This window comes from Melospiza georgiana, unplaced genomic scaffold (genome assembly GCF_028018845.1).
Source record: "Melospiza georgiana isolate bMelGeo1 unplaced genomic scaffold, bMelGeo1.pri scaffold_29, whole genome shotgun sequence".
Taxonomy (NCBI): Eukaryota; Metazoa; Chordata; class Aves; order Passeriformes; family Passerellidae; genus Melospiza; species Melospiza georgiana.
Window position 1 is genome coordinate 7,838,766 of NW_026652215.1, and position 27,676 is coordinate 7,866,441.

The 27,676-nt window shown below is 48.7% G+C and overlaps 1 protein-coding gene across 1 annotated transcript; it reads right to left on the minus strand.

Moving 5' to 3' along the window:
- Positions 1-2,357: 2,357 nt before the first annotated feature.
- On the minus strand, positions 2,358-21,477 carry LOC131096412 (olfactory receptor 14J1-like). The gene is made up of 3 exons (XM_058044750.1): positions 20,580-21,477; positions 12,390-12,414; positions 2,358-2,442 (listed from the first exon to the last, which is right to left on the minus strand). Exons 1-3 carry the CDS (start codon positions 21,475-21,477, stop codon positions 2,358-2,360), a joined length of 1,008 nt encoding a protein of 335 aa, XP_057900733.1.
- Between the last annotated feature and the right edge of the window lie 6,199 nt (positions 21,478-27,676).

Below are 27,676 nucleotides of genomic sequence, written 5' to 3' on the forward strand. Positions count from 1 at the left end.
GGAATCAGTGAGCTATTTCTCAGCCTTTTGGCTTAGGATACTTCTAACTGAGTGTGGAGTATATATTTTCAATTTTTCCCTAAGGGTTTATGTCTTGGTTTGAAGAGAGGTGTCTGCTAAGGAAGGCAGGACCTTCCCTGGAAATGGAAAATGTAAACCCTCTCCCTCTGAATTATTGTAATTTTGAAATGAAGGGGGGGCTCTCAGGCAAAGATACGGGAGCAAGAATAACGGTTCTTTATTAGGGAAGAAAATTAAACAAATAAACCATGCAGTAATACAAACAGCACTGACAGAGTCAGAATATTTCCTGACACCCTGTTGGTCAGGGTGCTGGTAGCAGTCCAATTGAAATGGTGGCTGAAGTCCTCCTGAAGTGGCAGATGTGGTTCTGTTTAAGCAGTGATCCTGTAGAAGGGTGTAGTCTTCCTTTGAAGATCCAGTGATGGTGTAGATAGGCCTAGTCTTCCTCCGGGAATCCAATGGAAAAGGCTGCTGCTCCTCTGGGAATCCAGTGGAAATGGCTGTTCTGGTGTCCCAAAATCTCAGATTTTATATCTAGTTAGGAATGCTTGGCTCCTTGGTCTGGGTGGAGCATCTCACAATGGGATGATGTAATTTTGATCAGTCATGCAGTGACACTCAATGGCTCATTAACAGCAGATGTCTCCCCAGAGGGAGGATTGGTTTGTGGAAGAGATAAAGAAAACTGCCCAATTAACAGAAGATAACTGCTTCACCTCTAACAGATGGGAACAGAACACACATATTTCCTTGCAATCCAGGACATTATCCACCCCTTATTCTATTTCCATCTGCATCAGAGTAAAACCGTACACACAGTTTTCACTTACGACTAGGTTTCCTTGTAGTACACAACGGCTTTCTCCGTCTTTTTGCATTACCCACCAAGTGTAACCAGGTCCTTGAGCAAAAACAATCCCATAGATGGGGTTGTCTTTGACTGGGGTGGAATTAATACAAACAAAATCTTTCCTAAAATACCTTTCATGTTTACAACAGGGACTTTATCTCCATCCACTGTGTGCAGGGGTTCAGACTGGGCAGGACCAGCTCGATTTATGGACCCTCAGATGTTGATCATCCAGGTGGCTTTTGCTAAGTTCATTTGCCAATTTCTAAAGGTTCCACCACCAATTGCCTTCAGAGTCATTTTAAGTAGTCTGTTGCACCGTTCAACTTTCCCAGCAGCTGGTGCATGATAGGTGATATGATATATCTATTCAATACCATGTTCTCTGGACCAGGTATTGATAAGGCTGTTCTTGAAATGAGTCCCATTGTCTGACTCAGTCCTCTCAGGGGTTCCATGTGTCCACAGGATTTGCTTTTCCAGGCCCAGGATGGTGTTCCTGGCAGTGGCGTGAGGCACAGGGTTGGTCTCCAACCATCCAATGGTGGCTTCCACCATGGTCAGATCATAGAACTTGCCTTGGCGTGTCTGGAGCAGTGTGATTTAGTCAATCTGCCAGGCCTCCCCATACTTGTACTTGGACCGCCGCCCACCATACCACAGGGACTTCACTCGCTTGGCCTGCTTGATGGCAGCACACGTCTCACAGTCATGGAAAACCTGAGAAATACTGTCCATGGTAAGAACCACCCCTTGGTCTCGTGCCCACTTATAGGTGGCATCTCCACCCTGATGACCTGAGGCATCATGGGCCCATCAAGCTAGGAAAAACTCTCCCTTATGTTGCCAATCTAAGTCTGTCTTTGACACCTCTATTTTTGCTACCTGATCTACCTGTTCATTGTTTTGGTGTTCCTCATTAGCCCAGTTCTTGGGAACATGAGCATCTATGTGGTGGACCTTCACAGGCAGCCTCCCTATCCTGGAAGCACTGTCTTTCCACTCATCAGCAGCCCAAATTGGTTTTCCTCTACGCTGCCAGTTAGCCTCTTTCCACCTCTCCAGCCACCCCCACAGAGCATTGGCCACCATCCATGAATCAGTGTAGAGGTAGAGCTTTGGCCACTTCTCTCTTTCTACAATGTCCAGGGCCAGCTGAACAGCTTTGAGTTCAGCAAATTGACTTGATCCACCTTCTCCCTTGGTAGCTTGTGCAACCTGTCGTGTGGGGCTCCATATGGCTGCTTTCCATTTCCGGTTCATCCCTACGATTGGACAGGAACCATCAGTGAAAAGACCGTAGCGTGTTTCCTCTGGGAAAACTTGGTTATATGGAGGAGCTTCTTCAGTCCATGTTGCTGGTCTTGTTCTTCATCTGTGACACCAAAATTTTCACCTTCAGGCCAATTTGTAATTACCTCCAAAATCCCAGGGCCATTCAGTTTACCTATACGGGCAGTGTCTCTGTCCCTCTGGGAGCCTCTCAGGAACCCTCAGCCAGTCCCGAGTTGGCAGACACCGGGGGGAACCCCGACACGGCCGACAGCGGGGAGACACTCTCCCAAGCCCTGAGGGTATGGAGGGCACGTGGTCATCTTTGCAGCAGGAGAGACACCAGAGACATGGGTACAAGATTAAGGCCCGACTCTTAGCAGGGGTTAATCCCAGATTTTATTCTAGGAGTCCCAAAGGAGCCCCTACACCTCAGGGGGCTCCTGCTGAGAGCCCCGGGAGATGTGCCAAGGTTACATTTAAAGGGAGGTGGAAACCAAAAGTAGATAACATTTTACTAAACAATAAGTGACCCTAAGGGATGGGTACTGGGGGACAGACATTTAGGACAGCATTTGGGGCAAGGCTTGGGGGGCTCACCCCTGGCCTCTTGCTAATCACTCGACATCCTGGACCAAAGCTTCTAGATGGAGGGGATGGGATGCTGAGTGATTGACAGAGAGCCAGGGTGGGGATTTGGGGATGATCTCAGCAAGAGAAAGGGATTACACAGGTAAAGGGAGGGGGGTACCATCTGGAATGAACCATTTGGGAAAAAGACGGGGATTCAAAAACAAAACTATGGCAAAGTATTACAAAGTATAAAAGCACACTACGAGACACCACCCAGATCTGGTGTTTGCTGCACAAGTGCCCAGATCCGGAAATTTCCCAGGGCTGGCACAGCCCAAGTCCAGCAATTTGCTGACACAGAAAGCCAAAATCTGGCAATTTCCTGATGCCAATACAGGTGCCCAGACCTGGTGTTTGCTGCCACTGCCAGTGCTCAGATCTGGATATTTCCCTGTTCTGGCAGTGTTGACGGAAGGGAACCAGGACATCAATTTGATCATCACAGGCCCAATTTTATTGATCAGTACGGCGGGTTAAATACAGTTAATAATGAGCTTCATACATATTGCAAAAGTTGAGCTCAGGATTGGTCAGTTACATATCAGCATCTACGCCTACTTCTGCATTCCTATGGTTCTACTTTTGATATTTTCTGCATATTCTCAGGATATATTCAGGAATAATCTCTACTCCCTATCTCTCGGTTTCTCGGCTGTTTAGGTGGCCTGGAAAGGCCCAGGGTGGCCTTGGACAGTCTGGCGCTTCAAAGGACGAGGAGAGACTTCAGATCTTTTCTCGGTCTCGGTGTTTATTAATTGTTTATCTAAAAGATTTTCTTTCAGCCCAACAGAGGTCTGCACAGAAAGCCAGCCATGAGCACACTGCGAGCCCCCAGGGCGGTCACTTATCTTTATACTCAAAGTTACGTATACAATATTTATAATTTTTCCCCAATACCTTTTACCCTTATTAACCAGTGCACTTCTAGTAATAACCAATCCCAAAGTGCCACCATCACCACAGAAGATGGAGGCCAAGAAGAAGAAGAAGAAGAAGAAGAATAGGACACGCCCCAATTCCTCCATCTTACTTCTTTAGACCCCCCTCTACAGAAATCCTAAACCCTGTGTTTATCACTCTAATTAACTTATCCCTTCACCATTCACCCAGTGAAATCCTCCCATCCTCATACAGGTGTCGTCTCCTGTGTAGGATCAAACTCCTGCCACCAGACACTTCTGGCAACATTCCAGGACTCCCGAGCCCCCCAAGGGTTTTCTCGGCCACTCTGCACCTCCGTCCTGAGGTGCTGAGATCCCACACCTATCCTCATGTTGCAGCAAGGTCACTGCTGACCTTTCCTTTCAGCTTGCTGACTGCTGACTTTCTTCCTTCAGCTTAACCAGCGGCATTATGTCAGTATGGCCTTTCTCAGCTAACCAATTATGAATAAATTTCTCCACATTTCCCCCGTTTTCTTCTTGAGCAAGGAGATTAGTTTGCCATGTTTTGGCTATTGTACGGATGACCATGTTTTGAATACAGTTAAAGATACAAGGCAAAATAAGTAAAAACAGTAAAATTACACCCAGCAATCCTATAGCATAGATCACAAGGTTCCTCAGCCACGGTCCAAGTCCTAAGCCTTTAAGTCATTCGTCAATTCCTAAACCGTCTTCTTCCTTAAGTTTGTGAAGTCCCTGTTGCAATACTTTTATCTTAGTGTGAATGGACACCGAATGATCAGACAGATTCATGCAACACATTCCCTCGAACTCTTCACATCCATGCCCTTGTGCTAAGAGCAAAAAATCTACAGCAGCTCTATTTTGCAAAACAGCATGGTTAACACTTTGCACATCTGCAGTTAACATGTCTAGAATTTGTGATGTCTTGTTCAGCTCACCCCTTGCCCAGCATCCTAATTGTTTTGCTAAATTCATGGCTTTATTGGCAGATCCTCCTGGCAAGATAGTTGAAACCACCACCTGTTTGAATCTACCCCAAAACCATGGATCTCCTATCTGGCTGCAGTCTAAGTCATGTATGCTACGTTTTTTCCTGTTTGAATTTTGACTCAGCTGCATTAGCAAGGACACATTAGGGTGAAACAGTGACAATTTTCCCAAAAAACAGGGTCCACCCTGTGGTTTAGCCGGTATACCATTCCATGCCCTGTCTCCACAAATCAAAAATATTCCTGTGGGTAATTTCATTGGTGCTGTGATATTTGTGCCATTACATTGACTGTAATGCTGTGGAGAGAATTCATTAACATTCAGGGATGAATCTAGGGAAGCCCATGTTTCTTTAGGTTGGTTTAAATTCTGAGCATCCAAAAGTTTGAAGCTAAACCATCCGCCAGCTGTAGTGTTAGACATACTGGCATTTGTACTTCCAAAAAGATCCAATCCCTCAGGAGGAGAATGCAAAGAAGTGTTAAGTGATTGGATTAGTAAGCATTGACGATAGCCATCACTCTGACCTGCAGTATACCCTTGTTGTACTAGTAATGTGATGTTTGACATGTTAGACATACATAAGGTTTGATTGTTTATCAAACTGCAAAATTCTCCAGGAGACCACACTGGAAGTCCCACCAGGCAAGTTCAAAATGGGTTAGTGACTTCTCCAAGACTAAGACAAAGTGATGATTGGTTAGTTTGATTAGCAAGTGTCACCCATAAATTTTCCCTTGGTTGACTAAAGTGTGTTATTCCTACTGCTTCACTTGCTACAGCATTGAGCAGTATTACAAAAACAAACCTCATTTTTCTTTCTGCTTGCTTTGCTTCTCCTTTCCTTCCTTCTGCTTGCTTTGTTTTTCCTTTCTTCACTGTCTTTTCCCTGGTTTGCTAGATTGTCTATTGTAAGGCTGAGTCAATTCTTGAATATACTGATCTAATTCTAAATCAGCATCCTTGCTCACAGGTATAGCATGAGATAAGTTTGAAGGCAAATCAGCTTTACAGCGAGCTGCTATGATGCGTGAGGCTTTATTAATTTCAAATATTCTAAGGTTTTCCTGTAACTTCCACCTAAGATATGCTATAACCACTTCTCCTGCACTCTCAAAAAGCTGTAATCCTGTCCGTCCTGGCAGGCCAGTACTTTGTTCAAGAGCTCTAACCCAGATATGATTTCGAATCCACTTTCCAAAACAAGGTGCACACCATAAATATCCAAATGACCTCTGTGAATACCAATAAACCTGATTACAATCTGCACAATGCAAAGCTACCCATGCATAACATTTATCTTTATCCTTTTTGCAAACATAACAAGGAAGCGAATGTAAGTAAGGACCAGTATAAAAGCATGGTTCTTCAATCCAAAGCAACCAATTCAATGGTGGTGATCGCAAAGCCTCTTCAGCCTTTTTACTATATGAGGCTAACAGCTCAAGGTCTTTCTTTAACACAAGGCGTATCTTATTTTGTAATTGTAGTTCTTGTTCGTTATCCTCCTCAACAACTATATCCTCCCGAGGGTCCCACAACAGTAAAATTGTTCTAATCATAGAAAATTAATTAGCAATCACTGATATCCTTATTCAAATGAGACCGTTCCCTTTTTGCCTTCCTTTTCTTATCTGTCTTCAATCTTGCTGCTCCTGATTTTACTGGTGCTTCCACTTGCAAACTCAATTTTTGCAACTTGTCAATGCAGCAATCTAATGCTCTATCAGGATCCCCTTTAAAGGGTCCTACAATTGAATGCTGTGTTAAAGGCACTAATTTCCTACACCTTATAGAAACTATACGTGATTTACTTTGAACCTTAATTCTATTCACAATACATTGTACCTCCCATCGATAATAAGCAAGAATTTTCTGTTCAGGAGACTCATAAAGACTTAAAGCTATATATGCGTTTTGCCCCGTTTGTCTCCTTAATTCATCTTGCCAGCTTTTGCCCCACGTGTGCTCGTGTTCACAAGTGTGACACCACAAATCCCGTAATAATGATTGTTCTATCCAAAAAGTTCTTTCACAACCCCCACAACGTAGAGCTATCCAGGCAGCACAATGTGGATTGTGACAGTCAAGGCAATGTAGTTTCGCTGGATTTGTTAAGCGAAAAGTTGATAATGAGTCAATAAAACCAATCAACTCCTGGGCTGTCCGATAGTGACATGTCAGTGCTCTGTCCACCGCTTCAGAGTACCCCTTCAATTGTAACAGTAGTGGTTGTAGGATTAGAAGCAGTTTCTTCCCCAGTCACTCCCTGTCCTCCTCCGTAAGGCAATCCACCAGAGGCTGCATCAAAAACAGGTTTAGTCCACTTAGCAGGCACCCACAAAGGCCCTGTAGGTGAGGAAACACAAAGATACCCCCGACCCCAATATAATACTTTTGCAGGTTTTTTTTTCATTATCTTGTACTCGGGTTCTTATACTTAACCCAGACCTCTGTTTCCTTAGTATTTTCCTGACCTGACCTTGGATGATGTTTCATTGCAGGAGGGGTATCATCTTCCCTAAAAATGCATAAATGGTTAATCACATACAAAACCTTAGCCAAACATGCTTGTGTTTGATGATGGAAATAGAGGCCAATGTTTTGGCCACGCTTCTGGAGAAATGATGCTGGTATCTGCTCCTGTATCCAATAATCCATAAGGGGTTATGCTTTGATGCCCATAGGTAATTTCAACTTTTTGCTTTGGTCTATTTTGTAAATCCACGGTTAAAAGTGTAACACCAGTAGAGCCAAAACCTTTTTCATCCCGTATTTGCCCAGTAAATGATTGTATTCCCGATGTCATTTGTGATAGTGGTACCAATTGAGCAATGCGTTGTCTTTTTGTAATTTTAATCGAAGGATAAAGGGTGTAAACCATAATTTGTATTTCCCCTGTAAAGTCCGCATCGATAACACCAGGCAAAACAAATAATCTCAGCATAGTTGTAGAAGAACGTCTCAGCAATAATGCTCCACATGTTTGTCCATTTAGTATAAGAGGGCCCTTTACTCCAGTTGGTATCCTCTCAGGCCGGTTCATCATTAGTGTGACGTCTACTGCTGCTGCTAAGTCCAAGCCGAGGCTCCCTGATGTTGCGGGTTGCAGACAGGAGGTGGCAGCGATGTTACGGCAGCAGCTGGTGTCTCTGATGTCACGGCGGCAACTTGTGTCTGTCCCTCATTGACGCATCGGTAACACTTGATGAATGGTTTTGAACCTCTTTGCATGAATGCCAGTGAGCCACTTTGGAGAGGAGCAAGAGCAGCTAACACCTGACTCTGAGTAGACTCTGCTTGCTTTTGCAATCCTAATCCTAATTCCTTTAAGGCTTCTGCTATAAATGCCTGTGAAGCTGTTGGCATTAATGCCATTCGCTCTAATGCTTCTTCAATAGTCCAATTTGCCCCTAAAGTAGCTAACACTCTTTGGGTTGCTGGATTGCTATTTTGCAAGGCACACTGCTTCAATAGCGCCCTGCAACACCAGCCCGATCTATAGCAGTAGCTGTTCTATCGATAAAATTTCCAAATGATTATTCTCTACCTTGTTTAATACCCATATAAGCCGGTAACCCTCCTGGCTCTTTAACCATATCTATTGCAGCACGCACTAACTGCATAGACTCTCTAAGTTTATCTGCTCCCGACATCATCTGTACGTAAAAATGTGCCTCTGTACGTAAAAATGCCCCTAAGCCCATCAGCTCTTCTACTATTACTCCATGTAATGGGTCATGTGCATTAAACAATAACTGCTGATGCTGAGTAAATATCAACTGAACTATTCTTCTTAAATCATTAGGACATAAAACCTGAGTATTAAAAAGATAATCTAGCATTTGCCTAACAGGTTCACTTTTTACTCCAAACTGACTAACCGTAGAACGTAGCTGTGTTAATAGCTTCCAATCTAAGGGAGTATATTCCGCTATATTATGCGTAAGGTTCCCCTGTGCATCATACTGTGGTGTGTATGTGACCGGACATGCAAGACTAGAAGCTATTTCCACCGCCTTACCATCCCCCATTTGCATTACTTCTTTTGCCAAAGCAGCCCAAGCTTCCCTCCTCTGTTTAGCCATCTGTCCCCATGGTTCACGGTGTGCCCCTGGGATGGGATCTGACTTTTTAGGGGGGCTATGCTGCTGGCACTTCGGTACAGACACCGAGTTTTCGCACGGGAAAGGCAGTGAAGCAGAGGCTGAGTCGAGCGGAGGAAGCAGCCCCCCCGCTGGAGCTGACAGTGAAACCGGAGCCGGCTCGAGCGGAGCCGGCTTGTGCGGAGGAATCGACCCCCTCGCTGCAGCCGTAACTGGAGCCGGCTCACTCGGGGGAAGCGGCGGAGGCAAAGATGGTGGCGGAGGCGAAGCTGGCTTGCTCCCACCCCCACCATCCGACCCGCCTGAAGCTGGTGGCGGAGACAAAGCTGGTTTGCTCTTACCCCCACCATCCAACTCGCCCTCCCCCTTTAACAGAAAAGGTGCAGACGGTTCCACTGTGCCTATAGGAAAATCCTCCACACCACTTTGCTGGGGACTCTTAGGCATAAGTATCTTAGTTACAGAAGGTGCCAGAGGATCATCCTCACGACCATACCCTATATTCCTCTTATGAGCTTCTGTAGCCCTTTCTGCTGCCTTTCTCTCAGAGACCTGCTGAAGTAACGTGTTATCCACCACCCGCCATAGCTTCCCAAATTTCTTTGCTGACTTATCATCCTCTAACACTGTATCCCACAGTATTTCCCCAAACTTCTTCCACTCTGCTAGCTCATGAACTGTATGCGGGTTAGAAAAGATACCTTTAGCATGGCCATAAGCTAATAACCCTGGTAATTCCTTTTTTAAATCTATCCCTTTTATTCCTCGCCGTTCTAAATACGCGGCGAATAAATCGTATGCCGCTTGCCTATCCATACCTATTAATCAGCGCACGCTGTTGCAGCTCTCCAGGCTCCTGCGACACGTATTGGCTTGATTCACTGTTGTGATCCTCAAGGATGCTCCAAATTCCGGCACCGTCCCGGCTGCAAGGACCCAAACCCAACTTCCTCGACCGTGGCTTAATCCCCTTTTTCTTTTAATCCGAGAAAAAAGGACAGAGATTCGGCTTTGCCCGCATTCTCCACCATTTGTCGATGGAAGGAGACCAGGATATCAATTAGATCATCACAGGCCCAATTTTGTTGATCAGTACAGCAGGTTAAATACAGTTAATAATGAGCTTCATACATATTGCAAAAGTTGAGCTCAGGATTGGTTAGTTACATATCAGCAACTACGCCTACTTCTGCATTCTTATGGTTCTACTTTTGATACTTTCTACATATTCTCAGGGAGAATCTCTCTTCCCTATCTTCATGTTGTGGCAAGGGCATTCTGTCCTTGCCTGTCATTGGTCACCGATGCTGACTTCTCCTTCCAGCTTACTGACTGCTGACTTCCCTCTCTCAGCTTGACCAGCGGCATTATGTCAGTATGGCCTTTCTCAGCTAACCAATTATTAATAAATCTCTCCACAGGCTGGCCCACACTCACAATGCTACCTGAAAGACAAAAGCAGTGCAGTGCGCTCACTGGCATACAGAGACACCGCTGCCCAGAGCCTCCCAAAGGCAGCCCCACTGCCAGCAGCTCTGGGCCCTTTGCGGTCCCTTGGCTTCCAGCTGCTGAGACCAGCAAGTGGGAGGGCCATCTTCTCCACCTTTCATCATGTGGCCTTTCCAAGAAGGCCTTGATTTCATTCAAGCGCACCATCCCGTGTCATAAGCCAAAATGAGGAGCCCTTAAGAAGGGGGCCCTAAGAGGTAACCAAGGGCCTTTGCAGCCTCTGCAGTCACAGCCACCATCACTGGCAGGTCCACTGCCAGGGGCACAAAGTGTCTGAGACAGAGGAGGAGTAAGAACAAGAGCCCGAAAACAGCTGGGGCCAGAGAGCTCCCTGGGGCCTAGTCACTTGCTAGGTGACTAGGTGACTAGGTGTCAGCCTTCTGCTCAAGCAGAAACAATCTCTGCTTTTGTCTTTGGCACAGAAGGCAGCCCAGGCAGAGCCAAGCCAGGCCCAGCCACCCTCACCGGCAGCAGGAACTCCCTGAGTGCTGCTGCGCTGCCTCAAAGCACAACAACAGGTTTTGCAGAGAGGCCTAAGTGCCTCTGAGACCGAAGGGCAGCTTCTGGTGCAGCCTACACCCAGACACGCACACAACACACTGCTCTGGCAGACAAGAGATGCACCCGACTTACTTAGTGTCCTCAGGCCCTGCTCCTCCCTCATCTCGGGCTGCTGGGCTGCGCTGCTGCAGGCAGTGCCAGAAGCAGGGGGTGAGCTAGCTGCTGCAGGGCACATTGCTCCAGTGGCACCAGGTGGAATTGCAGGGCCTGTGTTGAGCTGGGACAAGGAAGGATTGCCTGTCAGAAGGGCGGATTGCACACATGCCCTGCGCAGCGCACGGCCAGAACAAGGCTTGGCAAGGTGCTGTCAGCCACCGCCAGGCCTCTCCAGCTGGGGCGTTTCCCATGTCTCCTTCTCAAAGGCAACTTTGGGAAAAGCCCAAAGGCTGCTTGGATCCAGCCCCTCACAGCCACCTCCATGTTCCATGTTTGCAGCTTTTCTGCAAGACACTGGCAACAAGGTAGCCATGGAGCTGCCAAGATCCAGAAAGAGATCAAAACAGGGCCCTAGAGCCTCGTTGCTTTCCTCCTCCTGTCTTTCCCTGGGCAATGAAATCAGCCCGGAGCTGGCATGCAGTGGTCTGCTCAGAAGCCTGCAGCATGTCCCTTCTCTGATCTGTTTCATGGATTTCCCCTCTCCATGACAGCCTTTAGGGAGTGGCCCTTGGGACATGCCTTCCAGCCCTACCCAGACCCACCCGCCCTTTACAATGCAGGGCTGCCAAGCATTCTCCTCTCCAAACTCTGCTCTGAGTGGCTGGAAGTGAAGCACAGCCTGAAGCCAATTAGTCCATGGAGAGGGCAAGTTCCCTTCCAGGGGTCAGTGTCTCCCTGGTTCCCTGCAAGGCTGTCAACTGCGTCTTTGGGCCGCTCCATCCGCTGACCACAGGCAGCCTGCACTGACAATGGGCACAAGGGGCTGACTCCTACACTGAGAATCATTGAATGCTGCCTCCTGTCTGATCCCAAGAGACATTCTCGGGCCCTCTCAGCATCCCAGCTTAAATGTACAATTTCAGAACCCATTGGCCAGGGCTGCCTGGCTGTCCTGAAGCAGCACTATGTCACAGCAGGCACACAGCCACTAGCATCTTCAGCCACCAGCAACAAGGGCTGCTCCAAAACTGGAAGCCTGGCCCTGCACCAAAGGCAGTTACAAGCTCAGCTGCCACTTACTGGCTCTGCACGTTCAGGCCGTGGAGGAACAGCAGCTGGAGGCTTGATGTTCCTTTGCTCCTCTTCAGCCTCTTCCTCAATGACAGAGCCAGGCAGAGGAGCTGCTGACCCTGCTGTTGAGCCCTGCAGACAGACAGAAGTGAGAGAGATGGGCAAAAGCCAGTCCCTTAGGAGCTGCTTTCTATTGAGCTGGGAAAGGACCCAGAAGAAGGGCAAATCATAGACTTTGATACAAATGGCACTCTGAGGCATGAAAACCTGAGGAAGTTGGCTGAATGAGGTGCTGCTCCAATCATGCTGTGCATTTGAGCTTCCCTGCTGCCTAGAAGCAGCAAGATGCCTTGGGGCTGTCCCATTTGCCTTTCATCTCTTGAAAGGAGCTTCCCTGGAAAATCAGCAAACAGCCAGTGCTCCCTTTGCTGTTGATGATGCCACTGGGCAGTTGGCCTTTCTTTCAGCCTCTCACGCTGGCACTCCACACTCGACTGCAACAGGCCAAGCTGGCAGAATTGCCACACAATTCTCACATGCCAGCAACTTCACAGCTTCCTTTGCCACTCAGCAAAGGACAGGCTTGCCTCCATCCATGTGTCTGGTGACCTGCAGTGAGCAAGGCAAAAGGAACCAGAGGCCCTTAGAAAAGTGCCCGTGCTGGCCACTTGCGCAGCACAAGGCAGTCCCAACACAGAGCATTTCCATTTCCCAGCATGCCTCCCGGAGCAACAGCTCTTTCCCACAGCAAACAAGAGAACAACAAGGGTGCTATATTAGGCTCTGTCTACATTTGGGCCTCTTTTGCCAAGAGAGAAATAGAAACATGGTGGTGGAAATGCCCCTTGCTCTTCAACACTCTGAGCTTCTGTTGTGCCCAGCAGCACAACCAGCATTTTCCTCTTCTCTTTCCTGCATTTTAGATAGATATTCTTTTAAATGGCATGCCCTAATTCCCATCCCTAGGCTGAAGATGATAGCCCAGCAAAGCTTCCACAAAGGGCCTCTTCCCTGTGGCAGCTCCCTGCTGAAGCAGCTCAGGAACAGCTGCTGGGCTCAGCAGCAAACCCTCCCTGCACTGGACTTTGTGCTGCAAGGCCAAGGGAATCGCAGTCTTGGCACCATCAAAGGGTCAAGTCACGCAGCCAAGGCCTCTAAGGGGCAGAATTTGGAGCGAAAGGTGCTTTCCTTCACTCCTGGAGACAACCACTGAGTTGCTAGAAGTACTTCTGAGGATCTCTCCTCAGAGTCTGCAATTTGCAGCTTGTCTTGCTTGAGGCAGCAAGCGGAGGAAATGACAGACTCCGCTGCCGCCCGGAACAACGCTGTGCTTCCAGCACTGTGACGTGGCACCTCTGGCTTGACCTCACAATAGCAGCTGCTCTGAGGCTTTCTTGTGCCCAGCAAGCCAACCTTGTGTACAGCTGATGCCAAAGAAAAGCCTGGCAAGTTCTCCTCACTCATAAAGCAGCAGAAAATGTCCTCCCAGTCCATAAGGCAGTGCTCAAGACATCCCAGGGGAACTCAGAAAATGCACCAAGCCAAGCGACATCCAAGGAATCCAAGCAAACATGCCCTTTGGTCCCAAAAGCTTTGCCTGAAAGCAAGGCTGCTTCTTCTAGGTGGCATCGAAGCTGGTTCTGAAAAGTCTCACTTCTTCAATGTCATTTAGGGGGAAAAAGAAGCAAAGATAATAAATTTCCAGGAGTATTTTAGGCTGCAGTCTCTTCTTGAGCACGTGGGTGCATGCTGTCCTTTGTTCTGACTCGCTTTGGAGGCTGTCCTCCCTTTGCGTCAGGGACAGGCTGGCTTAGGTCTTGACGCAGAGAGCTCCTGTGGTCCTGCTTGCTGGTTCTCTGGCAACTGAAAGTCTCAGAACATCCCAAAGAGACGTGCGCTGATTCTTGGACTGCCACACTTTCGTTGTGTCGGAGCTCTGGCAGCAGCCTGCAGCTCGCTGCTCTGCAACGGCCTGCAGATGTCGAGCCCAAAGGAGGCCCCTTTGGAACAGTCCAAAGCTGCAGTGGGACAGATGTTTGCCCAAGCTCCATGCTCCCTGTAAGATTCCCTCCAGAAATTTGGATAGCTGCATCCCAGTACAAATGAGATGCCGTCACTCCCTTCTCTGTCAAAATCTTGAGGCAGACCCAGGAGGCATCTTGAAAGTGGAACAAAATCCTGGGTGGGAGGGGGAATAAAGTGCATGCAACTCCTCTGCAAATCAGCTCTGTTCACCCATGGAATCATGAGCCTTGGCTTAGCTTTCTTTTGTGGTGACTCAGCACAGACATGTCATCTGATATTCCACAGGACCGTGTCTTTGAGGAGCTTTAGAATGGGCCCATCAGACTTTGGATTTATAAGATTGGATTGCATTTCCGCCATGTGGAAGATCTGAAGAGCACATGTGAGTAGGAAATAGGTTTGCCTTACCATCTCAGGACATGTCAGCTACTTTTTATTTTAAGGAAATTTTTCACAAGTAGTGGTGACTTGAAGACATCCCTGGATTTGATTGCCCATTCTGAGTCACAGTATTGCAGGTTGACTTTTTAACCCTACACTTTCAAAACCAGGGATTACCCAAATGGATTTTCTCAAACTTCTACAAATTTACCTCTGCTTTGTGAGCAAAGTTTCCTTACAGCTTTTTGATCAACTCACAGATCTTCTCATTTCCCCTACTTTGGCCTTAAGCACCAATGCACCTCTTTTTGAAATGCAGCTAAAATGCAACGGTTTCTGCTTCTTTGTGTAACTTTTCTTGCATAAGATGGAAATAGTCAGTTGTGCTATGCTTTATAGCATACTTCATAATTGTAGGACTGAAAACAGACCACAGGAACTTCTCCCAGCATTAGAAAGTATGTAGAATAGCATTTTAAAGATGTCCTGGCAATATTCATTGTATGCTTTATATGTAACTTTAATAAATTTATACTTCAGAGTAAATGTTACCTTGCAGGATTTCAGCTCAATTACAGGAACTGATTTCCAGCAGTCTAATTTTCCTGTAAGACTGGACAGGGAAACTAATCATTTAGGAAAATGTGTTTTCCACATAAATATGTAGTACTGTCCTGTCTGGCTTATTCTTAAAATGGTTCCATCTCATTGACTGAGCCCACAAGAAACTTAGTTTTTCTTGAAAAGAAAGTAATCTGATCCATTAAATTACAAAATGGCATCTGAAACACCACTCCAAGGTACTATGTACTTCTAGGACCAACAGCTCCAGGGTAGATCCCTGCCATGGATGCATCCCTCAGAATTAAAATCAAGCATCCTTGGGAATCTCGAGTTTGATTCAGAGATATTATGGTCAAAAGTCACACCTTGAAACACAGCTCCCATCAGTTTCAAAATGAATTAAAATTCTTCTATATATTTGCAATTTAGAGATGAGGAGGAAGGGAGGGAATGTACTGGAAAATTCTGAGAGGAGGAAAAAAATACTATAAAACCACTCATCCTTGTTCATTATTCCACCTGAGTGAACTCCTTGCTGTTCAATTATTAGAGTTAAATTACAAAATCATCAGCCACTGTATTAAAGTTTAAAGGGTTAACTTAAGAGTTATGTTCCCTCCTTCCCATACCACTGCTCTGGGGATGGGGCACATGGTCACTCATTTCTAATGGAGTAAAGGAATATATTACTTCAAGTGGATTCTGTCCAAGAACACAATGTGAGCTATTCTAAGTAGTAATTAAAGTTGCAAGAACTCAGAAATTTGTCACAACCCTATTTTTCCATTGCTTTTTGATTCTTGGTCCATAAATTCCTTTGACAAGCCAGATTGTACCTGGGACTAAATTTTCAAATACACTCATGTTTCAGTATGTCCAGCTCTCTCAGTTGCTGAGGGTTGGACGTTTATACATTTACTCAGACCACTGGTGCTGAAAGCAGCCTGACTCATTTCATCTCCTCATGCCCTGGCTGATCTCCCCTCTTTCCCCTTCCACCCATTGGCTTTTGTCTCCCCCCAGCCCCCTGTGAAGAGCCTGGCTCTGTGTTCTCCATCCCCTCCTTGCTGGCACTGCCAGGCTGGGATGAGGAGCCCCTCAGCCTTCCCTGCTCTGGGCTGGACCAGCCCAGCTCCCTCAGCCTCTGCTCACAGCCCAAGGGCTAAAGCCCCACCTTGGAGGCCCTTCCCAGACCCTGCTCCAGCTGCCAGACATCTTTCCTGCCCTGGGCAACCCAGACCAGGCCACAGTGACCTGGATAATCCCCGTCCTTGATGTCCTGGTCACACAGCCCTGGCCCCTTGTCCCCATGTCAGGCTCTGGGGTGGATCCTGTGGAACATCCTTTGGTGGAGGCTGTGGCTCCAGGTGGGCCGGGGGGATCCCGGGGGACAGGGACCCTGCTGGGCATGGACAGCATTGGAGTTGTTGGGAGAAACTGTGAGGGGGAGCTGGGGCAGAGTGACCAACCCAGTGACCTGACACAGCCCTGCTGGGATGTCACACAGCCCCTCTGTGATGTCACAGCCTGCTCTGTGATGTCACAGCCCAGTCTCTAATGTCACTCAGCTGGTCTCTGATGTCACACCAGAGTCTGTGATGTCATAGTCTGTCCTGTGATGTCACAGCTGGATCTCTGATGTCATAGATATGGCCTATGATCTCATAGCTGCTCAATGACCTCACGTAATGCACTCTGTGATGTCATAGCCCACTCTGTGACCTCAAGTTACCAGATAATAAATTGTCTCCACCAGCTAAGCTGACACCTGGAGCTTGTTCTCCACAACCCCAGGCCTATGGAAACCACACAATGCCCATTGTGTGAGAAGGGGAACTGGAAGTTCAGCAGCCTCAGTGTCCTGCCAGCTCAGCCGGGCCCATGGGAACATTGGGGTCCATGAGCACCAGGGACCACCAGAGAGCCCCCAGGAGAGAAGAACACATGGGTAATGGGGAGAGGAAAAGTGGTAATGATTTTGGGGAAATTATTATCATCTGTATTTTTAGTCCAGGACAATCAATGAATTTGTGTGCAAAATACAGGAAAATAAACAGAAACTTTCCTGTTTTCAGCATGCAGGGCTTTGGGAGGAGCTATCCCCTGTGCATGCAGCTGAATAAAGAATGCTGCTTCTTAATGCTACATTGGGGTTAAGGAGTTTTCTGTTTTACTGAATTTTTGGTAACACTCCCACTGCCAAGAAAAGCTCTGTCTGCTGCTGTTCACAGAGAAGGGCTGGTGGCAGATGTGGGGCTCAGAGGCTGCCTGGGGCACAGTGACCATGGAATAATCAAGTTTTCAATGTTCTATGAAAGAAGGAGGGGCAGCAACAAAATTTCTACACTGGAATTATGAAGGGCAGACTTTCGCCTGTTCATGATGCTGATCTGGGGAGTACCAAATCAGTTACTCATTTCTTTTAAGGGAAAGAGTCCTTAAAAACCAAGGGGTCCAGGAAAGATGGACACATTTCCAAAAAATCATCTTAAGTGGGAAGGAGCTGCCTGTCCCAGTGTGGCAAAAGATGAGCTAGTGAGGAAAATGGCTGTCCTGGCTGCCCATGAGCTTTTGTGGGAAGTCAGGGGAAAAAAGAGGATGCATTAACTTTGGACAGAAAGTCAGGCAACTTCGGAAGTGTTTCAAGATGTTATTAAGTCATGCAGAAAGAAAAGCAGAGATGTGAAAGCTCAATTAGAGATTAACCAGGCCACTTCAGTGAAAAATACTGGAAAAGTTTTCTATAAATAAATTAATTATGTAAAAGTCTGGATAAAGAGAACCTCTACTCTTTATTGGATGCAGTGGGAAATATAGTATCTAAAGATAAAGAAAAGGCTGAACAGACTAACATCTTGTTTCTCTCAATTTTCAATATTAGGACAGGTTGTCCTCAGGACAAGTGTTTTCCTGAGCTGGTAGATGGGCACAAGGAGCAGAACCTGTAATTATCCCTGTAATCCAGCAGGAAGCAGTTGGTGACCTGCTGACCCTCTCAAATGCTCACAGGTGTATGTGATTGGATGGGATCAATCCCAAGGGGATGAGGAAACTGGTGGATGAGCTCCATCAAGCTGCTCTCCATCATTTACCATCAGTGGTGGCTCAGCAGGGAGCTCCCAGAGGACTGGAGGTGCCAATGTGAGCCCATCCCCAAGAAGGGCTGGAAGGAGGAGCTGGGTAACTCCAGGCCTGTCAGCCTGACCTCGGTTCCCGGCAAGGTTATGGAACAGATCACCTTGAGTGCCATCACAGGGCACCCACAGGATGGCCGAGGGATCAGAACCAGCCAGTATGGATTTCAATGTCTGCACTGATGATCTGCATGAGGGGATTGAGTCCAGCATCAGAAAATTTGCAGTGACACCAAGCTGGGTGTGAGTGTGAATCTGCTAGAGGGTAAGAGGGTTCTGCACAGGGCCCTGGACAGGCTGGATCCAGGGCCCAAACCCAACAAGGTCAGGTTTAACATGTCCAAGTACTGGGTCCTGCACTTTGGACACAACAACCCCTGCAGTGCTATAGGCTGGGGACAGAGTGGCTGAACAGCAGCCAGGCAGAAAGGGACCTGCAGGAACTGGTGGACAGCAGGCTGGACATGAGGCAGCAGTGTGCCCAGGTGGGCAAGAAGGCCAATGGCTCCTGGCCTGGATCAGGAATGGTGTGGCCAGCAGGAGCAGGGCAGGGATTCTTCCCCTGTGCTCAGCACTGCTGGGGCAGCACCTCGAGTGCTGTTTGCAGTTCTGGGCCCCCAATTTAGGAAGGACATGGAGGGGCTGGAGTGTGTCCGGAGAAGGACAACAAGGCTGGTGAGGGGTCTGGAGCACAAGAGCTGTGAGGAGTGGCGGAGGGAGCTGGGGTTGTTTTTCCTGGAGAAGAGGAGGCTCAGGGGAGACAAGGCAGTGTCAAGGCACAGACTGGACCTGATGATCTCCAAGGCCTTTTCCACTGTTGCTGATTCTGTGACTCCCTGAAGCCACCCTTGCAGCAGTTGCAGGATGAGCACTGGGCCTCCTCTTCAGATGCTCCAGCGGCCCAGGTCCCTCAGCTTTTCCTGGCAGCCCCAAAGCCCATCCTGTCAGTCCTGCAGAGCCTCTGCAGCTCCTGCTCATTGCCCAGAACAGGGAGCCCCAGAGCCAGACACAGCAGCCCAGATGTGCCCCCCTGGCCTGGGGTGCCTCTGGCAAGGGAGCAGCACCAGGCACTGCAGGAGCCTGCAGAAAATTCCTGCAGAACTTGTAGGATGATCATGCTCAGCAAGGGACGTTCCCATGGGACCAAGTAAGGAATTGCAGTGGGGAGTGGGGCCAGAGAGGAAAGGGCAAACAGGGATGGGCTGTTTGGAAGGGGGAAAGAGGGGTGGGTGGGCACTACGAAGAAATTTGTGTCAGGAAAAGTAAAGAAAGCAAAGGTAAAGGAAAGGAAATGCTGAGGGCAGTTTGGGGGTGGCTGCCAGGCAGCCCTGGCTCTGAGCAACAGCATCTGCAGTGGGACAGGAAACTCCCAGCTGATGGGAACAAACTTTCTGGCTGACTGCAGAGGCCAGGACAAAGCTGAGTGGTTTCCCTGGTGTCCCCCAGCCCTTGCTGGCCCCAGGGCTGATGGCATTTGTGCTCCCTCAGGTTCATGTCCCCACACCAAGAGCATGGGGGTGCTCCCCCTGCTCTGTGCAATGCAAACAGGGGCTGCTGAGCCAGCGCTGCCGTGTCTGTGCCTGCAAGGATGGGGCACCTGTGTGAGCTGGGGGAGAGGCAAGGGCTGCAGAGGGGGGATGTTGTTGGCAGCTCCATGAGGACGCTCTTGGACGCTGCCCTGGGCTCTCCAGCGCACTGGGGATGGATCAGCCCCTGCTCTGCTGCCTTTTCCCATCTGCCCCAGGGCCCTTGCAGAGCCCCAGCCACGCTGTTTGCTTCCAGCCTGCCCACGGCCAGCCTGGGGCTTCTCACGGGTGTTTCTGTGCTGAGCATTGGCCTGGGTGTGTTCTTGAGAGAGCCTGGGCAAGGAGCCTGGAGCCCCCAGGGCCTGGCATGAGGCATCAGCACTGCCCCAGCAGAGCCCATGGCCTGTCCCTCTTGCAGCCCTGGCACTGCCACCCCCAGGGCTGTGCCCGGCCCCGAGAGCACTCAGGCCCTACAGCAACACCAGAGCCACCAGGGCAGCGGGTTAGGGCCGTGGCAGCAGCACTGGCAACACCAAGTGCTGCTGTTGCTGCTGGGCACAGCTGCTATGCCAGCCCTGATCTGCCCCCAGCTCTGCACACCGCCATTGCTGCTGCAGCTCCAGAGAAGGCAACAAAAGGGCATCTCTGCAGAAAACTCTGCTGGGAGATGCTTTAATTCCTTTAAAGGCATCACGAGTGCAGCCTCTCATTGACACAGTCTGTGGGCACAGGGAATGTGGAGAGAAACCAAATGAGAAATTGCACAGACTTTGAAATTTCTTTTTGGACAATATTAAAAAGTAAAACAAAGAAAAAAGACCTCCAAAATGAAACCAAGCAGAAGTATCAAAGATGACTTTTATTACAAGTGATTTGCAGAAATTAGCCAGCAGTTTAATGTTCCTGAAAGCATCCAGTCATCAGTCTACTCACTGCAGCCTTGAGCTCCTGGTTCCTCAGACTGTAGATGAGGGGATTCAGGACTTGAGGCACCACCGAGTACAGAACTGACAGGACCAGATCCTGGGATGGGGAGGAGATGGAGGGGGGCCTCAGGTAGGCAAAAATGACAGTGCTGAGGAAGAGGGAAACTACAGCCAGGTGAGGGAGGCAGGTGGAAAAGACTTTGTGCCGTCCCTGCTCAGAGGGGATCCTCAGCACAGCCTTGAAGATCTGCACATAGGAGAAAACCATGAACACAGAACAACCAAAACCTAAGCAAAGACTAACCACAATGACTGCAAGTTCCCTGAGGTACGATTTGGAGCAGGAGAGCTTGAGGATCTGTGGGATTTCACAGAAGAATTGGCCCAGGGCATTGCCATGGCACAGGGGCAGGGAAAATGTATTGGCTGTGTGCATGAGAGCATTGAGAAAGGCACTGGCCCAGGCAGCTGCTGCCATGTGGGCACAAGCTCTGCTGCCCAGGAGGGTCCCGTAGTGCAGGGGTTTGCAGATGGACACGTAGCGGTCGTAGCACATGACCGTCAGGAGGGCAAGCTCTGTTCCAAGTAAGAAGATGAGCAGAAAAACTTGCGCAGTACATCCAGTGTAGGAGATGTCCCTGGTGTCCCAGAGGGAATTGTGCATGGCTTTGGGGACAGTGGTGCAGATGGAGCCCAGGTCAGTGAGGGCCAGGTTGAGCAGGAAGAAGAACATGGGTGTGTGCAGGTGGTGGCTGCAGGCTATGGCACTGATGATGAGGCCGTTGCCCAGGATGGCAGCCAGTGAGATGCCCAGCAAGAGGCAGAAGTGCAGAAGCTGCAGCTGCCGCGTGTCTGCCAATGCCAGCAGGAGGAAGTGGCTGATGGAGCTGCTGTTGGACATTTGCGGTGTCTTGGCACACAGATCTGTATAAAAGGTACCCATGGAATAGTTAGGTTTGGAGAGGACTTTAAATATTCCAACATAGCTTGAGGGCGCTTTCCCCCCACTGCCTGCTCAGGGCTCTGCTGCCTGGAGCTGTCCCTGCCAGCAGCTGCTTCCCTGTGCCCAGGGTTGAGCCCTGCCAGTGCTGCCAGAGCCCAGCCCAGCCCTGGGGGCTCAGCTCTTCCCTGCAGACCCCTCCCAGCTCTGGCACCACCCAGGGGCAGCTCTGACCTTGCAGACTGTGATGGGAATGTCAGAGCAACCCTGAGGGGGCTGGAAAAATTATACTGATGCAGCTTTTAAGAGGTCCTGTGTTGATTGCTGTTGCTGCCTGCTTTAGTCCGATCTGAGAGAATTTTTTTTTTTTTCTCAACCTTAACTGAGAGATAAATATCTATGGGGAATTTCCAATGCAGAGAAGTAGATTATAAAAGCAGAATTTTCCCTTCTGTGCAGCCCCTGCCTTGCTCTGCGCCCTGTATAATCTACTTGGAAATGTTCTGCAGTTAAATGTCATGGTGGGAGCAGTCCTGAACAATGCAGCATCCTCCTCACAAAAGGAGAACACTTCCAAGCCTTACCAGCTGTCTCCTCCCACCCAGACCTTGCCCCCCAGTGCTGGGAGCAGCTGCCAGGGCTGACTGAGAGCTGTCCCTGGCAGGCAGCAGAGTCCCTGCCCCAGCACAGCACCCTGGGCTGCAGGACCCTGCTCAGCAGGACAGCCCTGGGCACCCCTGGCCGCTCTACACAAGAGACAATCAGAGAATGAACTCACAGGGTCTGTAGGCATTGGGATATTCCAGCTTTAGGAGATCACTCCAGGAGCTGCAGCTGCATTGTCCTGCAGCCAGAGGTTCATGTGCCAAGGGCTGGCAGTGATTCTGCCCCAGGCACTTCTCAGCACCTTCCCAGCCCTGACTGATTGAAGCTCTCTGAGCTTCTGTGCTGTGCCCGGGATGGCTGCAGGAAGTGCCTCAGCCCTGCTGGGCTGGCAGAAGAGCTGCTCATCAAGAGAAATGTGCTTTTGAAGCTCTTCTTGGTTACCAGGAGCTGCCTCAGTGCCAGGAGCCCAGCCCAGCTCAGCAGCACAGACACAGCAGAAGGACTTTAATGACCCTCTGGGGCTTTGTGCTCAGGCCCTGAACAGCAGTCCCTGAGACAGAGCTGAAGAAACTTCTCCAGCACTCACAGTCAGAATCCAACTCCAAAGTTTCTTGCACTTTCAATGGGTTCCACTGAGGGACATAACTGAGAAAGTGTCCCCTGGCCCCAGGCAGAGGAGAGAACTGGAGGCAGTGATGACAGTTGGGGACAAAGAGAAGCCAAGTCTTGATGCTCTGGGGCACAGCAGAGTCTGTGCCACCAAGGGCTGTGAGGAGACAAGGGTTGTGAGGCCTTGTGGTGAGGCCCTGGGCACAGCCCCAGCCAGGCTGGGCACTGTCAGGCCCTTGTCCTGCCCTCAGCATCCCCCCCTAGCCCACATCCCAGTGGCCTCAAGGATTTGCTGGAAGGAGTCCCTTGGGAGCCTTGCTCAGGAATGGCCTTGGGGGCTCTTTAATGCTCACAGAGTTTTTCGAAGGACTTTGGGTTTGGCTTTTGCCTTGGAGTCTCTGAGAGGTTTGTGCAAACATGGCCTCCAATTATCTGCTTTAATGAGTCCCTTGAGAGCCTCTGTTGGTAACAACACTCACTGGGCTCATTAATGCTTCAAGGTACTTCAGTTTTTTTAAGGCACTTGGTGTTTCACTTTTCATACAAACTCTGTGAGAGGTTTGTGCAATAATGGCCTCCAATTATCTGCTTTAATGAGTCCCTTGAGAGCTGTGTACTGACACTCAGTGGGGCTCATCAATACTTTGAGATACTCAATGTTTTTAAGGTACTTTGGATTTTACTTTCCACAATGAGTCTCTGAGAAGTTTTTGTGCCATCCTGGCCTCCAATTCTCCAAGGAGTCCATGAAGAGCCTGTGTTGGGATGTACCTCAGTGGGACCCATTCGTGCTTTGAGACACTTTGAGTTTTTCCTCTGACTTTGACTCCTGGAAAGGTTTGTGCATTCTCCTCTCAGGCCCTGAGGTTCCAGGGTTCAGCTCCAAATGTACCATGGGGCTCATTAGGATCAGACAGGTCCTGACAAACCATGTCTCTGCCTTGATTTCCATCTTCTGTTGTGCAAATCACTAAGAATTTCTTCTTACATAGTTGTGCAGAAATATTTCTAAGAGCTTCTAATAAATCCACATTCCTGTTTTAAAGGTATGTTGTTCTCTTTAGAGCAGAGGTAATCGCAGCAATCAGTGACTGATAGTGACGTAGGGACTCTCCTCAAGTGGTCTGGCCTGATCAGAGAAGCTGTGCCTTGAAGTCTGACCCTGTGTGGACCACCTTACTCCACATTCACCAACCCCATCCTGTTCCTCCTCTGTCACTTGGTGCCAGCTTTGCTTGGAGAACTGGCTGCACTCAAGCAAAGAGGTGTTTTCTTTTTTTATTTTAGTATTCTAAAACTCCTGAGTTCTCCATTGAATACAGACACCCTCCTCATGTGTTTACCAAACCCACGTGCCACCAAGATCACTCCAGACCTGCCCTGGCCCAGCTGTGAAGGTATGTGGGTGCCCAGAGGCCTACCATCAGAGTCTCAATCCCCCAGACATGGAGAACTGGTTCCAGTTAAGAGGAATAGGCTTCCAGGTTAGGGTGAGATGCTTTCTTCTCCCATAGATCTTTGCAGGCACATGCTGATTTATGTCACGTTATGTTACCCCGTTGGCCCATTGGTCTCATTACCCTAGTTCAGCTCCTATTGCCCACGTTTGTTTAGTCCTAGAATGTTCTTCTATCTCTGTCCCTCCATTGGCCCTATTTTGCTGCATTCCTTCACCTCTGTTTCCCTATTGGCTGACCTGACCTTTGACGCCTCCTCTGCACCATTTTCCCCCATATCTATTGGACCCTGACCCTCAGCTCCCCCCTCACAACCCCATATAAGGCCCCGTTCCCTCAGCCTACACCCTGTCTTCGTCCCTGGACCCTGTTCAGCTGTGTAGCCTGTTCCTGTACCAATAAACCCAGTTCATTGGAGGAGATCATATGACCCATCCTGCCTGTTCTGTCAGCTTTCTAAGGTAGCAGTGAGCTTTGGACTCATGAATGCTGGATGTTCCAAGGGCCTCAGTAGAGCCATGATGCTACACATGGCACCTGAACAGGGACCAGATTCATTGAGGTCCCTGTGAGCATCTCCAGTGGTGACCCTGTGTCCTGGTTTAGGACAAATTAGGGGAAATCTCCAAAAGGGAGCCCCCCAAAACAAAACAAACCTCCAACCACCCCTCCCCCAACACCGGGTTCGGGAAGGAATTTCTCGGAGGAGCAAAGTGGAAAACAAAACCTATTTATTTACAAGTAACAAAAGAACACTCCCCGACACAAGAAAAGGAAAGAAACAGACTGTGTAGGGTGAGGGCGTCAAGCTTCTCTTGCAAGCTCCAGGTGTCCTGGACGTCTCAGGTCAGGTCCGGAACCGGTCCAGTATCTTCAGGGAGGGTAAGAAAGAGGGAACAAAAGAAAAGAAAAAAAAACAGCGCAAAAAGCAGAAAGCAAGCAAGCAAAGCGGCTAGCCAAGCCAAGCAGCAAAAAGCCAAAAGCCAAAAAGGCCTGGTCAAACACTCCCCCTCTCTCTTCCCCGCCCCGCCGCAGCAAGACGGCCGGGGGGGGGGGAAGAGAGAAAAGGCACAGCTGCCAGACACAACACACGATATTGGGATAAAGGCTGTCAACCCACGACACCCTGCCAGCCAGATATCGCTTAAAGCTGTACCCCTTCGGGTCAGCCGCAAAACCAAAGTGAGACTTGAGTTTTATCAAATCTCACTGAAGTGGAAGTTGACAATCCCCTCAACATCTGTGGGACCAGCTTAGCTGACAGTCCCACAAGCACCACTTTGGCTGAAGATTGTGCCTGTGAGACTGAGAGTGAGTGACTGAGTGGCAGAGACCTGCCAGGGGTTTTTGGGCTTTTGATTTTCTGTTCCTGTTGGTGGGCATTCCCTCTTCCATTGGGGGCAGCTATGGGAAATACTCAGTCCCAAGCTGAAAAGGATGTTTTTGTTGTTAAGTTTTGGAGAGTTTTAAATTTAGAGGGGAGTTAATTTTCTGACGGGAGTTTAAAAGGTATTGTTCATGGTTATTTGAGGAGCTTTCTGATATCTCTGTTGATTCTATCTATCAGTTACCGTTTTGGGATGCTGTCAGGGAAAATCTTTATATTTTACAAACACAAGGGGTTTTAAAAGTTGGGAAATTGTATCTGTTGTTTCATTCAATTTATAGAATCATTTAATGAGTTTATGGTTCCAACACTTTGTCCTGGTTTATTCAACCCGCCCTCCACGTTCCCAAACCCATGTTCCCTGAGAACAGGACGGGAGATGGAGCCCGCCCTTTGGCACAGACAAGCCATCTGCCGCCTGCCGTTGTCCCTCCTTTTCTGTCCTCTCCTCAGCATGGTCATGGCCATGCCCCACTGAGATCTTCCCTTGCCCACATTCCTTCATCTCCTAATCCACCCTTTCTATAAATCACAAGATGGCAATACTCCTGTGAGAGAGAAGATTCCCTCCCGCCTTCATCCCCATTTCCTGACTTTGCTCTGGGTGCCTCCCATGTGACAGGCCCCACGGCCCCACCTTGACGCCAAGTTCCGCCCCCATGTCAGGTCCGTCCCCTGTCATCAGAAAGCTCCTCTCCTGTGTGGTCTCCACCTCTCCACTTCCAGGCCCCTTCTCCAGTCCAGCCTCTTCCAGTTCCCATGTCATCAGAACTGGATGTGGGGCCAGCTGGAAGGAAGCCCTCCCCCTTGCCCCTGAGTTAACCATCGCTGAGATGGTTGATGCTTGCATTTGCCACGCGGTCTCAGACCATGACTCCAGCCTAGCCAAGGCTGCAGGCCAGGGCACAATGGAAGTGCTGGTTGCAGGAAACGTGCTTCCTCACAATACAAAATGTAATTAAGGCAGTGGAAACTGTTATAACTGCAGGAAACATGGACATGTGGCAAAAGACTGTAAATAAAAGAATTATAACCTTTCTCTTTTTCCACCAAGCCCTCATTTCCACAGCCATTGCCAAAACTGTTCCTGAAGCCAATGCTACCAGCCCTCAGGAAACTCCAGGAAGAGCATGGAACAATCCCGAGTGATGACACCAAAGATGAAGTTATTCTGTCCCACCCTTCCAGCAGTGATAGATGTCCTAGATTACAATATAAATATATATTCTATTCCAATCCCCAAGAGCTGTTGAAACCAGGAGGGGCATTGTTTTTTCCTTCTCTCCTGTTAATGAGCCCATCAATGCCTTGCCACATGACTCAGAGATAACTCCCTCCAGAAGCCATTTCTGTTTAATGGACCCACCTCACGACTCATAGAATGATATCAGCCCATTGTGAGATGCTCTACCCAGGGGGGAGGGGCTAAGCATCCCCACCTGGATATAATCTAGGGTTTGGGACAAAACAAGCTGCCTTTCCACTGGATTTCCCAGAGGAACAGCTGCCTTTTCCACTGGATCTTCAGAAGAAAGCTACAACCTACTACAGGATCACTGTTCCAACAAAACAACATCTTCCACTCCAGCAGGAGTGCAGTCACCATTCCAACTGGACTGTTACCAACACCCTGACCAACAGGGTGTAAGGTTTTATTCTGACTTTATCAGTGCTTTTTCTTTTATATTATTGCATGTATTTTGGGGTTTTTTTTTTCCTTTTCCTAATAAATTGTATTTCTGACTTGGAGTCTCTCTCTGGTTTTGCCTTCAAACCAGAACAAATACAAAAGCCTGAATGGGTTTCTAAAACAAACCCACCTCAGGAACCACTTGGTCAGTCTACGCTGCCTGGAATGGTCTCAGCTTTCTGCAAAGGACAGTGTGAGCAGAAAGGATTTCTGGAAGCAGAATTCTCTGAGTCTTGCAGCTGAATTCTCTGTCCCTGTATTTTCCCTGGATCTCTGTTGCAGATGGAAGTTGCTGGTGCTATCCTCACCTTTAACCTCTCTTTGGAATGCAAACAGATGTTCCCAGGTGTGTTCAGCAGGATCTGATCAATGTTTCTACAAAACTTGTGTGTTCCTCATGGAACGAAGGGG